Source organism: Schistocerca piceifrons, chromosome 3 (assembly GCF_021461385.2).
Source record: "Schistocerca piceifrons isolate TAMUIC-IGC-003096 chromosome 3, iqSchPice1.1, whole genome shotgun sequence".
NCBI lineage: Eukaryota > Metazoa > Arthropoda > Insecta > Orthoptera > Acrididae > Schistocerca > Schistocerca piceifrons.
Window position 1 is genome coordinate 118,597,767 of NC_060140.1, and position 15,603 is coordinate 118,613,369.

Below are 15,603 nucleotides of genomic sequence, written 5' to 3' on the forward strand. Positions count from 1 at the left end.
ATATAGCCTTCTAATGGCACAGGTGGCGGGACTGGAAGCATCCACTGGTGCGCACAGCATGAGGTTACGGGGCGTATTTGAACTTCTTAGTTGACGAGTAATTCACAATCGTGCTACTGTGCTAGTGGTGTTAATACAGAACAGAGCAATGGGGACGACACACAAAATAAATACTCCATTGTATCTACAACAGAAGTTATCGACATTTCGTCAGAGAGGAACACATCGAATTTCACAGCCTGAGCAGAAAGAGGCATATGAAAATTAGCGCTTCTGCGAGATGAGTCAGCGATTTGTGTGGTGTCGTACACGCTCGCCTGTCTGGACAATGTACATGAGGAGTACAGTGATGAAGGTACGTGCTTAACATGAAATGATAATTAAATCAAGACCTTAACCTGTCGACAGGCGTTGATATACATGAACGGGGACAGTTGAAAATGTGTGCCCCGACCGGGACTCGAACCAAGGATCTTCTGCTTACATGGCAGACGCCCTATCCATCTGAGCCACCGAGGGCACGGAGAATAGCGCGACTGCAGGGATTAACCCCTCCATGCTCCCCGTGAGACCCACATTCCCAACTGAAAGTCCACATACTACATTCGTAGTGCACCTGCCCACTACCCTCATTACTCGCGGCAGACAATCTTACCGAGTCCCGTAAGAGTTCGGGCAATGCGTGTGCATCCAGCACAGAAAAAGGTCAATCACCGGTTAGCCTTAACTACATGAAGATGGTATCTGTTGTTTCGGACGTGTTAGAAAGAGCAGATACAATCTTCACATACATGCTTAACAAGTGAAAGTGATACTGAAACAGGTATCGAGCGATGTAGTTAATCATCCCTTGGACAGAGAGCCACAAATCCCGTCTATAGTGAAACGCAATAAAGGACAATCGTTGTCCAACGAGTGTCGGGTACTAAAACATATTTACGTATTTGAAAAATCATCCACAGCATAGTTGTTGTTGTTGTGGTCCTCAGTCCTGAGACTGGTTTTATGCAGCTCTCCATGCTACTCTATCCTGTGCAAGCTTCTTCATCTCCCAGTACCTACTGCAACCTACATCCTTCTGAATCTGCTTAGTGTATTGATCTCTTGGTCTCCCTCTACGATTTTTACCTTCCACGCTGCCCTCCAATGCTAAATTTGTGATCCCTTGATGCCTCAAAACATGTCCTACCAACCGATCTCTTCTTCTAGTCAAGTTGTGCCACAAACTTCTCTTCTCCCCAATCCTATTCAATACCTCCTCATTAGTTACGTGATCTACCCACCTTATCTTCAGCATTCTTCTGTAGCACCACATTTCGAAAGCTTCTACTCTCTTCTTGTCCAAACTGGTTATCGTCCATGTTTCACTTCCATACATGGCTACACTCAATACAAATACTTTCAGAAACGACTTCCTGACACTTAAATCTATACTCGATGTTAACAAATTTCTCTTCTTCAGAAACGATTTCCTTGCCATTGTCAGTCTACATTTTATATCCTCTCTACTTCGACCATCATCAGTTATTTTACTCCCTAAATAGCAAAACTCCTTTACTACTTTAAGTGTCTCATTTCCTAATCTAATCCCCTCAGCATCACCCGATTTAATTTGACTACATTCCATTATCCTCGTTTTGCTTTTGTTGATTTTCATCTTAAATCCTCCTTTCAAGACACTGTCCATTCCATTCAACTGCTCTTCCAAGTCCTTTGCTGGCTCTGACAGAATTACAATGTCATCGGCGAACCTCAAAGTTTTTATTTCTTCTGCATGGATTTTAATACCTACTCCGAATTTTTCTTTTGTTTCCTTTACTGCTTGCTCAATATACAGATTGAATAACGTCGGGGAGAGGCTTCAACCCTGTCTTACTCCTTTCCCAACCACTGCTTCCCTTTCATGCCCCTCGAGTCTTATAACTGCGATCTGGTTTCTGTATAAATTGTAAATAGCCTTTCGCTCTCTGTATTTCACCCCTGCCACCTTCAGAATTTGAAAGAGAGTATTCCAGTTAACGTTGTCAAAAGCTTTCTCTAAGTCTACAAATGCTAGAAACGTAGGTTTGCCTTTTCTTAATCTTTCTTCTAAGATAAGTCGTAAGGTTAGTAATGCCTCACGTGTTCCAACATTTCTACGGAATCCAACCTGATCTTCCCCGAGGTCCGCTCCTACGAGTTTTTTCATTCGTCTGCAAAGAATTCGCGTTAGTATTTTGCAGCTGTGACTTAATAAACTGATAGTTCGGTAATTTTCACATCTGTCAACACCTGCTTTCTTTGGGATTGGAATTATTATATTCTTCTTGAAGTCTGTGGGTATTTCGCCTGTCTCATACATCTTGCTCACCAGATGGTAGAGTTTTGTCATGACTGGCTCTCCCAAGGCCATCAGTAGTTCTAATGGAATGTTGTCTACTCCCGGGGCCTTGTTTCGACTCAGGTCTTTCAGTGCTCTGTCAAACTCTTCACGCTGTATCTTATCTCCCATTTCATCTTCATCTACATCCTCTTCCATTTCCATAATATTGTCCTCAAGTACATCGCCCTTGTATAAACCCTCTATATACTCCTTCCACCTTTCTGCCTTCCCTTCTTTGCTTAGAACTGGGTTGCCATCTGAGCTCTTGATATTCATACAAGTGGTTCTCCTCTCTCCAAAGGTCTCTTTAATTTTCCTGTAGGCAGTATCTATCTTACCCCTAGTGAGACAAGCCTCTACATCCTTACATTTGTCTTCTAGCAATCCCTGCTTAGCCTTTTTGCACTTAATGTCGATCTCATTTTTGAGACGTTTGTATTCCTTTTTGCCTGCTTCATTTACTGCATTTTTATGTTTTCTCCTTTCATCAATTAAATTCAGTATTTCTTCTGTTACCCAAGGATTTCTATTAGCCCTCGTCTTTTTACCTACTTTATCCTCTGCTGCCTTCACTACTTCATCCCTCAGAGCTACCCATTCTTCTCCTACTGTATTTCTTTCCCCCATTCCTATCAATTGTTCCCTTATGCTCTCTCTGAAACTCTGTACAACCTCTTGTTCTTTCAGTTTATCCAGGCCCCAATTCCTTAAATTCTCGCCTTTTTGCAGTTTCTTCAGTTTCAATCTGCAGTTCATTGTGGTCAGAATTCACATCTGCCCCTGGAAATGTCTTACAATTTAAAATCTGGTTCCTAAATCTCTGTCTTACCATTATGTAATCTATCTGATAACTTTTTGTATCTCCAGAATTCTTCCAGGTATACAACCTTCTTTCTTGATTCTTGAACCAAGTGTTAGCTATGATTAAGTTATGCTCTGTGCAAAATTCTACAAGGCGGCTTCCTCCTTCATTTCTTCCCCCCCAATCCATATTCACCTACCATGTATCCTTCTCTCCCTTTTCCTACTGACGAATTCCAGTCACCCATGACTATTAAATTTTCCTCACCCTTCACTACCTGAATAATTTCTTTTATCTCGTCATACATTTCATCAATTTCTTCATCATCTGCAGAGCTAGTTGGCATATAAACTTGTACTACTGTAGTAGGCATGGGCTTTGTGTCTATCTTGGCCACAATAATGCGTTCACTATGCTGTTTGTAGTAGCTAACCCGCACCCCTATTTTTTTTATTCATTATTAAACCTACTCCCGCATTACCCCTATTTGAGAAACAATTATGAATAGATTTCGAGTAAAATTGCAGCAGTAGAACCGGGTAGTGTGTAAGAAAAACAACGGATATTCAAAAGAGGACAAGGCGCACTTGTTACAAAAACAGAAACAGATGTTTGAGCGTTTCAAGGATGCTCGACGAAATTTACAAAGTATGCCTGACGGTAACATACTAGGTTATCCACACCAAATTTCGGGGGACTTATATTACAGTGATTTTAAGGGAAGCAGTGGTTCTCTGCGTAACTTCAAATTGTGCCGCGGAACTGGATGACGTAATATGACGGAATTTCAAACAAAGAATCAACTTGACTATGTGGAATCGGCCCAGAAATTTATAGATCAGATAAACAAACTTCAGTCAGTAAGGAATTTTTTCTCAGTTTCGACAAATCGGGATTTGAAGAGGAAATGCATTTGAAAAGAACCCTGGAAATTAGAGGCACCAGGTGAGTTGTATCAATATCAACGAACATCAAGGCCTTGCATTTTGTATACAATTTTTGTGTCTGTTAATGTGGATGATAAATTGGCTGGAAAGTTATTTACTGTGCTTCCAGAATTTGAGGTGCTCTGGCACATACGATTCCTCCTCATGTGGGTGATCTTGGAAGGGCAGTAGTGAATATTTACGTCACAGCAAGCAAGAGTGGGAAAATGGGCTTAAGGAAAATACAGCTACTGTATGAGTACTACTTTTGGGCCACAGCTGATCAAAATAACTTGCTTCCGCTTGAATCTTGGTCTCCGTATAAGAATCATACTTCTTTAAGGCATACTATCACTCCTGAAAAGTGCGTGGCATTGCAGATCACACCACCTGGAACAACATGACAAATTCAGCCTCTGGATGTCTTTTTTCCCGTGTCTGAACCACGTATTATCGCACTATGTCTAACTACGCATTAATGTTTAGCCAGTTTCACATAAGCTATAAGGCAGACAGTTTCGCATTCTATTACATACCATCACATTCCATCAGCTCTCATCACCCCGTTACACCAGTATGATTCTATACGCATTCCTTAAAAGTGGATGCCTTTCTGAAATCATTTTGCATTCTGTGTTCATGGTGCAAGTTAATGGTTTGTTCTGAAAATTTCTTGAATGTCAACGATGTCCTTTTTGTGAAGTGTAATACATACATCCCATAGAAGGTTGATCTCTGCAACTTCTGGATAGTAATTTTATGTGATTCTCCTGACGTACATGGTGAGTCATTAGCTGCCACTATTTGTCACGTCATAATTATTAACACAAGACTTTCAAATTAGTCTTACCAAAGATTTAACCTGTGACCTCGCACTAAAGGGGTTCTTTTTACAGAAAATTAAAGTGTGAGAAACAAAAAAACGGGTGCAGCGGGTACGAGATAACAGAAAACAGACTGGTACGTAACTTTATTTTATGGAATCAATGACTGCAGTGAGTAAGTCGTGACACTTTCATTAGGAAGCGGTTGTTTCTGACTCGTTAGCGATCGTTATTTCATAGGTAGAACAATTTATTTGGTAGCTGTGAAATTTTAATTCGTTGCTTTGGTCACATTGTTGAGCGTATTTAGTGTGTAAGACAGTGGGAAAGACACCCGTGAACTGCATCGGTTGTAGATTCTTAAGCGTTGCTTTTTTTAATTAATTTTGATAACTACTAGTCATGTTAGTAATATTTTAAGATGGCTGAGGTGTGGAATATGACGAAAAATAAGAAAGGTAACGCCTGTGGACAGAATATCTGTGTATGTACGTCTGCTTAATTTTGCCTTCCAAGATGTATATTGGGTAGAGTTTTCAGGTAATCTACAGTACCTTGTAGCTGCCAAGATGTAGCTTAATGGCGGCAGAGAGTCCGAGCTGACCGTGCATTCTCTTCTGTTACACTTCTGTGTCATGAACAGCACTATCACTTTAAGCTATCCTGTCAGAATCATTACTGCCAATTGGTGCCCCTCATGAATGTAGGTTGCTGCCCCGAAAGACGTGAGGATTCGAAGAGTTGTTTCCCTTATGTACCCACCACACTGCACCTACTGCAGACTCGAAACATTGGCGCCCCGATATTTTAAATAATGGCAGACATTTCACAGTTCGTATAGAAATTAATAGTAGATAGATGCTGTAGTAAGATTTCCAGTATCTTTATTAGTTTAAAGATTAGTATCTGACGATGAATTATACAAGTAACACCCAGCAACGAATTTCCAAAATGTAAACTCTTCATCCGATTTTGTCGATCGCCTTATCTTTAGAACGCTATTAGTGTAAATCTAAATCGGTATGAATTACAGGCATGCATAAGTACTCCATAGTTACACGAAAAAACAGTAGCAGAATGCTTATAAATATATTTATTCACCTATGTCTTTGTTTATACCCGATATATACTATTCATGAAGAAATTGGTTAAATATTTACTGTGTTTTAGATAGCACAGAGACTCTTGGCCTACCTTTTGCTTCTTTTCTTTTGATATATGGTTATTTAATTGTTTATGTATTTAATAATGTGTGTTAGAGCATGTTTATGGTCCAGCCATAGGAATATTTATTTAATTTCAAGTTATTAAAATGTAAATCCAGTATTTGGTATATGTTTCATTATGATTGTGACTGTACGTTGGCATGAAGACATGGCGCGAGGACGCTAGCCAATTGGAGCTGTCGTGAATCGGGAGATTGGATGGAAGCGAGTTTCCGGAGAGGACAAGGGGCGGTTGTGGACAGTACGGGACAGAACACACGGGAGTGAGTGCTGGATGCGGACAGTACAGCGCGACGGACGCACAGTCGGCGGAAAGACTTTGACAGCGGAGCAGTTTGCGCGTGGTCGCGGCAGATAGAGAAACTTCGCAGTGCCGACTTGTGCAATTGTGAGAATTCCGTCGCTTCTACAGTGAAGACGTAGTGTGCGTTTAGAAGTGAATGTCTCGCGAGCTGTGTTGTTGTTCATAACTAATTACGCCCTGTAGGAATCTATTGTTTCCCTGTAATTCAACTTATATTTTATTTAATTGCTGGGGCATCGAAACCAATAAGTGTTTCGCAGAAATATACCACATTTTCAAAAGTACTTCTACTATCGTACTCATCATTTAAAGTCGTTAAGATAGTACCTGAAAATTTTATTTAATTGCAAACTTTCATTTATAAATTTATATGTTACTTTCATAATTCGCAACTGCCGAGTGATAGAAACCTTTGACCATTCGATTCATGTGTGCATTCTTATCGTATAATGTAGACTCAGCAGTATTTGGCCTGTAATGTGGCAACTACGTATCCCAGCCCCTACACAACGAAACCAGCCAAAACTTTAAAGATTTCAACGTTGAGTCGGAGGGTGCGTAGTTGTTTGAAAGCCTGCAATCGTTTATCCGAAAATGGTGTTTGGTAAAGGGAACCATTACCGAAAATTTTCTAAAAACGTCAGTTGATGATAGTTCGTTTATTGTATCCACTGTTTCTTGAGCATTATTTGCAATAACAGATGCTGATTTCTCTCGAAACTCCTAATAGTAAATAATAATGTTTCACCTTTCTAGGCTCCACAGGAAAAACCAACAAAATAGGAATAAGAACTCATATTCGACAGAAAACGACAGTTACAGTTTTTCCAATGTAGAACATTACGCACTATCGTCTTCACAACAAAAAACTTCTAACACAACGTTAGGCGATGAAATTTTGTTTTTGTGATCGCAGTGGAACATAATATCCAGTACACCTAAAATCTAAAGGAATCAAAAGCTATATCAGCCAGTCCATAACGTCTGGGGTATTTTTCTTGTGCACAACGTACTGTATTGTCATTACCGCTCATCCACCCCTCCCAAAATGGTGTTTGGTAAGATTAGAATAGATTAAATTTACTTTAATTCCCATTGATCCGTAGTGAGGAGGTCCTCCAGGATGTGGAACATGTCAGAAAAACAACAATACATGACGAAGCTAATGTACCATTCCACAGGTCCCAAGTGGAATGATCGTCATTTTTTAATGAACAATATATGAAAGTCATTTTACAAATACTAATGCACTGAAATTAAAATAAAAATGTTTTTTATTCATTTATAAGGTCATAAAAATGTAATACAACTACTATAATACTTATTTACAATGAACACATTACTGCACTGAAATGGTGCAGAAGTTAGATTGTACTTACACACACACACACACACACACACACACACACACACACACACACACACACACATTTACAATGAACACATTACTGCACTGAAATTATGCAGAAGTTATATTGTACTTATATATATATATATATATATATATATATATATATATATATATATATATTACTCCTGGAAATTGAAATAAGAACACCGTGAATTCATTGTCCCAGGAAGGGGAAACTTTATTGACACATTCCTGGGGTCAGATACATCACATGATCACACTGACAGAACCACTGGCACATAGACACAGGCAACAGAGCATGCACAATGTCGGCACTAGTACAGTGTATATCCACATTTCGCAGCAGTGCAGGCTGCTATTCTCCCACGGAGACGATCGTAGAGGTGCTGGATGTAGTCCTGTGGAACAGCTTGCCATGCCATTTCCACCTGGCGCCTCAGTTGGACCAGCGTTCGTGCTGCACCTGCAGACTGCGTGAGACGACGCTTCATCCAGTCCCAAACATGCTCAATGGGGGACAGATCCGGAGATCTTGCTGGCCAGGGTAGTTGACTTACACCATCTGGAGCACGTTGGGTGGCACGGGATACATGCGGACGTGCATTGTCCTGTTGGAACAGCAAGTTCCCTTGCCGGTCTAGGAATGGTAGAACGATGGGTTCGATGACGGTTTGGATGTACCGTGCTCTATTCAGTGTCCCCTCGACGATCACCAGTGGTGTACGGCCAGTGTAGGAGATCGCTCCCCACACCATGATGCCGGTTGTTGGCCTTGTGTGCCTCGGTCATATGCAGTCCTGATTGTGGCGCTCACCTGCACGGCGCCAAACACGCATATGACCATCATTGGCACCAAGGCAGAAGCGACTCTCATCGCTGAAGACGACACGTCTCCATTCGTCCCTCCATTCACGCCTGTCGCGACACCACTGGAGGCGGGCTGCACGATGTTGGGGCGTGAGCGGAAGACGGCCTAACGGTGTGCGGGACTGTAGCCCAGCTTCATGGAGACGGTTGCGAATGGTCCTCGCCGATACCCCAGGAGCAACAGTGTCCCTAATTTGCTGGGAAGTGGCGGTGCGGTCCCCTACGGCACTGCATAGGATCCTACGGTCTTGGCGTGCATCCGTGCGTCGCTGCGGTCCGGTCCCAGGTCGACGAGCACGTGCACCTTCCGCCGACCACTGGCGACAACATCGATGTACTGTGGAGACCTCACGCCCCACGTGTTGAGCAATTCGGCGGTACTTTCACCCGGCCTCCCGCATGCCCACTATACGCCCTCGCTCAAAGTCCGTCAACTGCACATACGGTTCACGTCCACGCTGTCGTGGCATGCTACCAGTGTTAAAGACTGCGATGGAGCTCCGTATGCCACGGCAAACTGGCTGACACTGACGGCGGCGGTGCACAAATGCTGCGCAGCTAGCGCCATTCGACGGCCAACACCGCGGTTCCTGGTGTGTCCGCTATGCCGTGTGTGTGATCATTGCTTGTACAGCCCTCTCGCAGTGTCCGGAGCAAGTATGGTGGGTCTGACACACTGGTGTCAATGTGTTCTTTTTTCCATTTCCAGGAGTGTATTTTTGTGAATAAACCAGTAGCTACGAATGCAAGGAGGAAGCGCACTGAAGTGGTGTTACAGTTTTGACCTTATCAGATGCCACTGAGAACATGAAGTTATTTAATCTCAGGGTTCAAATTGTTCATTTGCAACAGCAGCATGCTACATACTTTGTCAGGAAATGTGGCATACAACAAAAACCATGGCATCGCATTAGAAACTCCAAACTAACACGATTTTGAAACATGTATACAAATCAGTTGGTTTTACTGAGAAATTCATCAGTGGAGTAGAAGGAGTTGTCCACCAATAGATCCTTTAGGCTTCTCTTAAACTGAATTTCATTGGTTGTTAAGCTTTTTATAGCTGCTGGCAAGTTATTGAAAATGTGTGTTCCTGAATAATGCACACCTTTTTGTACAAGACTAAGTGACTTTAAATCCTTGTGAAGATTATTCTTATTTCTAGTATTGATTCCATGAATTGAGCTGTTGGTTTGAAAAAGTGATATATTCTCAATGACAAATTTCATTAATGAATAAATATATTGAGAAGCAGTAGTTAGTATCCCTAGTTCCCTAAACAGGCTTCTGCAGGATGTTCTTGAGTTCACACCACATATAACTCTTACTGCACGTTTTTGTGCCCAAAAAACTTTAGCTTGGCTTCATGAATTACCCCAGAAAATAATCCCATGTGACATTATGCAATGAAAGTAAGCATAGTATGCCAGCATTTTCATTTTTATATCCCCTATGTCTGACAAAATTCGCATTGCAAACAGAGATTTGTGAAGACGCTTCAGCAGTTCTGTGGTGTGCTCCTCCCAGTAAAATTTATTATCAAGCTGTAATCCAAAGAATTTAACACTGTCCACTTCTTCTATCTTCTTGTCATCATATGTTAGACACATACTCGTGGGACACCCCCTTACAAGTTCTGAACTGCATGTAGTTTTCAAAGTATAGTGACAAAGAATTGGCTAGGAACCAGTGATTAATGTCCAAATATTTTATTAGCTGATCTTTCTAAGACTACACTTGATTTTCTATTTATTGCAATGTCTGTATCCTCAGCAAACAAAACGAACTTGGCATCTGGTAATGTTACTGATGAAAGGTCATAGATATACACAAGAAAAAGTAAGGGCCCTAAAATGGAGCCTTGTGGGACCCCACATGTAATTAGTTCCCAGTTGGAATATGCCTGATAGCTTGATACATGTCTCTTTCCTAATAACACCATTTGTTTCCTGCCAGACATATAAGATTTGAACCATTTTGCAGCATTTCCTGTTATACTATAATACTCTCATTTACTTAAAAAGATATTATGATTTACACAGTCAAATGTCTTTGACAGATCACAAAATATACCAGTTGCCTGCAATTTTTGTCCAATGAATTACACACATTCTCACTGTAAGTGTCGATAGCCTTCTCAATATCAGAACCTTTTAGAAATCCAAACTGTGACTTTGACAGTATGTTATTTGACATAAGATGGTTATAAAGCCGACTATACATTACTTTTTCGAAAATTTTTGAGAATGCTGGCAACAGTGAAATTGGATGGAGATTTGATGCTATTTCTTTATCTCTCTTCTTAAACAGTGGCTAAAACTTCAGCATATTTCAGCCATTCAGGAAATATTCCACTGATAAATGACCGGTTACACAGATAGCTTATAATGTTACTTAGCTCAGAATCACATTCTTTAATTAACTTTGTTGATATTTCATCATACCCACTAGATGTTTTTGATTTTAAATATTTTATGATGGACATTATTTCTGTTGGGGTAGTGAGGGTCAAATTCATATTACGGAAGTTGCTTGAAATTTCTGGTCTGAGGTATTCCATAGCAGCATCTACCGAATCTGACAACCCCATCTTTTCGGTAACAGTTATAAAATGTGTATCAAAAAGTTCTGCAACACTATACACATCTGTCACCAATGTGTCATTTACTCTTAATGCTGTTTGTTCCTCTTCATGTCTGGTGCTACCAGTCTCCTCCTACACTATATCCCATATTGTCTTTATTTTGTGATCTAATATGACTATCATTTCCTTGTAATATACTTGCTTGGACATCCGTATTACAGTCTTTAATATTTTGCAGTATTTCTTGTAATGTGCTATAGCATCAACATCGGAACTGTTTCGGATTGACAGATACAGTTTTCTTTGTTTTACAAGATACCCCTATTCCTCAAGTAATCCATGGCTTTTTTGTAGACTTTGCTCTAACCTTGGTAAGTTTTGGGGGAAAACAGTGTTCGAATAAGGTAAGCCAAGGTGAACCGTTCCCAAAACACTTTTACAAATTTCAGGTGATGATACTTCGTTTTTTGTACCCACCATACCTTGAACATTATTTGGAATGACAGATGCAGCCCCCACATCGCATCATCAAAATTCAGCTCCTTTTACTTAGAATAGAGTGGTTTAAGAACCTCAAAATTATAGTACATAGTAAGTGAGCAAAAATGTTTTTAAGTTCCGCTTACAAATACTTTCAAATATAACTAAACAAAAAAAAAGTTATTGATTTTGCTGTGGAAATAGCTGTAACTTCATGTCTTTTCTTTTGTAAACCTTCAAATTACGAGATAAAGGTCAGTAGAAAATTACGAATGTTCAATAGACAAATTTTAATGCACAAACTATTCGCAACAGCCTTATCGAAATCAGAAAATATATCAAATTAAGCCAATAATACCTTTTAAAATTCTTTAAGTAATTATGTTTCACCATTTTGGGGCCTCAGAGTACAGCAAATGGATTAACATTAGCAATCGCGCAGATATGTTCGACGCCATGCATACATTATGCAATTGCTAACACTACTGGACGAGAATAATGTTAAGTACCTCCCATCGCAATGGGCTTTTCGAAAGAAATTGTGTGTGACTTAAGAAGGAGTCGAGGAATGTAACTGAGCAGAAAAATACTGAGCTGTGGTGGAGAGATGCATGTGCATTGGCTTAGAAGCTCTCTGAGTGACCCATTCCCAAGAAAACGGGAGGTGTAGCTTAAGGATGTGGTTGGACAGGTATATGCTGAGCTGTTATTGGGAGAGCTAAATATGTGTGAGGCTTAGAAACCCTCTCGTAGGCCTGTTTCCAAAAAGGGGGGTTTGGTTTGCAAAGGGAGCATAGCTTAATAAAGGAGGAGGAGAGGGTGTGAGTAGGAGAATGGGGCATGGCTTACGAGGGGCGTTGCTTAGGAGGGGGGCAGGATATGATGACGTCATGCATTTGTCTCTCCATGTAGGCGACCTGACAGCCAAAGGTCAAATCTGATTGGAAGTCACTATTGCTTTCCTACTGATATATATCTGTTATTGATTTAAGAGATCGCATTTTCTCAGCTTCTTTTAAATAAAAATCACATGGACTATATCTAAATATATATCTTACTTGGGGATAGTGGCGCTCTTCCACTCATCAAGAGTTAAGTTGGTGAACTCTCTCCCAGGGACGTGACACCAGTGATCAGGAGTTTGCATAACGAAATTGAACATTTGCGAGCTCAGCACACTGACGATTGTGCCATAGCAAATGAAAACAGTGTTTAATCTCTTCTGGAACTTTCCTCTAGAACCAATGACATCCATGATGTCCTCGAAAGCTGGTACAACCTCTCGATCCTGATGGTATTCATTGGTCTGGTTGACAGTCTGTAACCGAAGAAGGTATTATTCATTGCACAAATCACTGGCCAATTAACCTATTTGTTCATTAATCGAGGGTGGGTATAACACAGACACAACTTCACTTATTCTGCCTAAAGTCGTCTGTAATCAGGTAAAAATGTGACAAAATTTCATGTATTAACATGCATTTATGATAAAGACAAGAATGAATTACAAGAGACTGAAATATGTGAGCTACGTAGTGATCTTGTTGAATACTGTGTAATGATATGAAAAGTATTATACATTTAGCTACACGCATCTAGAGAATGTCAAACCGAAGCAATTGCTACGGAGCATGAATTGTACAATCTGCCGATTGTTGCGTGACAAGTGAAAGCGTTTGCTCATATGCATTCAAGTCAGAAGGAATATTACATCTTACTTCCGATGGTCACGGGTACTGCAGTTCCGTATTTGTACACTGACACCAAGCAAACGACTTTCAGTTAGAATGCCTGTTCTGTATGGGAATATATGTAATGGATGTAAAAGTGGCAGTTGTAGACACTTGGCTGACGACATATGGAAGTTTTAGTCTGACCGTAAAGCGTGTTTGGATAACCTAATAATAAAGGGACCGTTCGCAATAACCGAAAAATCTGCTTTCGAGCCACTCCATTATACAACGGATGGTTGTCCATATTCACAACTGTGAATACATTTCATGTATTTCATAACAGCTGTATCTGCCACAGTGCCCGTGCCTTTGGAAATGCAATATCATCGTGACATATCAGATGGATCCTCTCCATCTGTTACGTTTTTCTAGCCCCATAAATAACTTACTTTTTTATTTTCATGTAATTTTGAATTTATTTATCCGTTGACATGCAATAACTATATTAAAACCTCACGCTTCTATTTAGACTTAATTTCACTTAAATTAATTATTCAGATCCTCATATAAAGTGTTCTGATTACATTTTTGTAATTGGGTTTCATTAGGACATTGTTAATTAAAAGTTACATTTAATTCCAGTTAGTATTACAGTTCGTTACATGCCAAATCCTACGAGCGAGTAATTATATTTGAGAAAGGTGACCTAAACCACCTGAAAGATTAGCATTCTCAAGTTCCACTAAATACTTTAAATTATGTACAATTTATTATCTCCGTAGAAATTAACTTGAAAGCTCATAGCAAGTACTATTTTACAGAGCAGATGTTGTAATAACTGCTGTTAGATTCCGGACGTCAGGTATACGGATTGATCAGGAACAATGCGCAAAGCTTGTAAGAATCTTGCAGGGTAGGTGGTGCTGAGTAACAACTGTCAAGAAAAGAATTCGATACGTTCCCCGTTTCCGAGTTGATTAGCATTGAAGTTAGCCAACCAGGCCGTTGCGCCAACAAATTCATGTGGCCTGCGGTAAACGGTGTTGCAAAACATGTCCTTCGTTTGGTTTCTTGTAGCCGAATAAGGCAGCGACACAAGAATTGCACTTTTGATGGTAATGAGGATCTAATCCGAGCCAAAGGCTGAGAATTCTCCTGTTCTGTCGTCTAGGCCTTGAGAACAGTTGACAGTAACTGTCTGGTCGCCCACTTTAATTTGCGTGCGCAGCAGCCTGATTGGCTAACTTCAGTGCTAATTGACTTGGCACACCATAGAGAATTTTTTATTTCTTTCTCAGCACGGCCCACCCTGCAACACGCTTACAGGTTCTTCACACTGTTTCTGACCACACTGCATAGTTTTGGTGCCTTAATTTCGCACTACAATATGACCTACAGCATTGATTAGTTAATATACTTATTAATGATTTCATGAAATGTACCATAATTGGCAATATGGCACTCTCATATGTAACGGAGAAGATTCACAGACAGAAGAAAAACAGTGTCGTTTTGTAGGGGACATCCTGAGACATCAAGGGATCACCAATTTAGTACTGGAGGAAAGCGTGGGGGTAAATATCGTAGAGGGAGACCAGGAGATGAATACAGTAAGAAGATTCAGAAGGATTATGAAGAAGCTTGCACAGGGTAGAGTAGCATGGAGAGCTGCATCAAACCAGTATTTGGACTGAAGACCAAAGGAACAACCTAGTTCTCAAAGTAACGGTTTTCTCTTACGCCAGTCTGTAAGTACTGGGACGTCACTCAGAATTGCCAGTCGATAGTTGAAAAGTACTCGAGTAATGTCTACGTTCGAGTGCACCCTCAGTGTTGGTTCACCCCACAGTCATGTGCATTCAGTACGCAACAATACGCGCACATTTAACTGCGAAACTCAGAAATTGTAATACGTCATTATTTTCAGGTGAAATCTGTAATCTACATTAATGCACTTTTTAATAGAGCCGTGATGTGATCAATAAGTACCGTGAACTAAACTAATGTTGGGCTCAGCAATGTATATGATGGGCCCACTTAAATGAACCATAGGAGTGTAATTGTCTTTAACAGGAACTGTAATAAGAGAGAAGCGTAATATTCCAGTGTAAACAATCTAACATTCAACTTCATTACTGGACAGTGACTGTTATCAATGTCGGTTATGTCCTGGATATCTGTAC

At 40.4% G+C, this 15,603-nt stretch overlaps 1 protein-coding gene across 1 annotated transcript in view; it reads right to left on the bottom strand.

Annotated features, from left to right (window-relative positions):
• The window catches only part of LOC124788443 (solute carrier family 22 member 7-like), a 158,165-nt gene that overhangs the window by 76,019 nt on the left and 66,543 nt on the right, over nucleotides 1-15,603 (bottom strand). Inside the window, exon 2 of the mRNA XM_047255715.1 lies at nucleotides 12,806-13,065. Within this exon, the coding sequence (XP_047111671.1) occupies nucleotides 12,806-13,065 (260 nt within the window). The remainder of the gene's footprint in view (nucleotides 1-12,805; nucleotides 13,066-15,603) is intronic.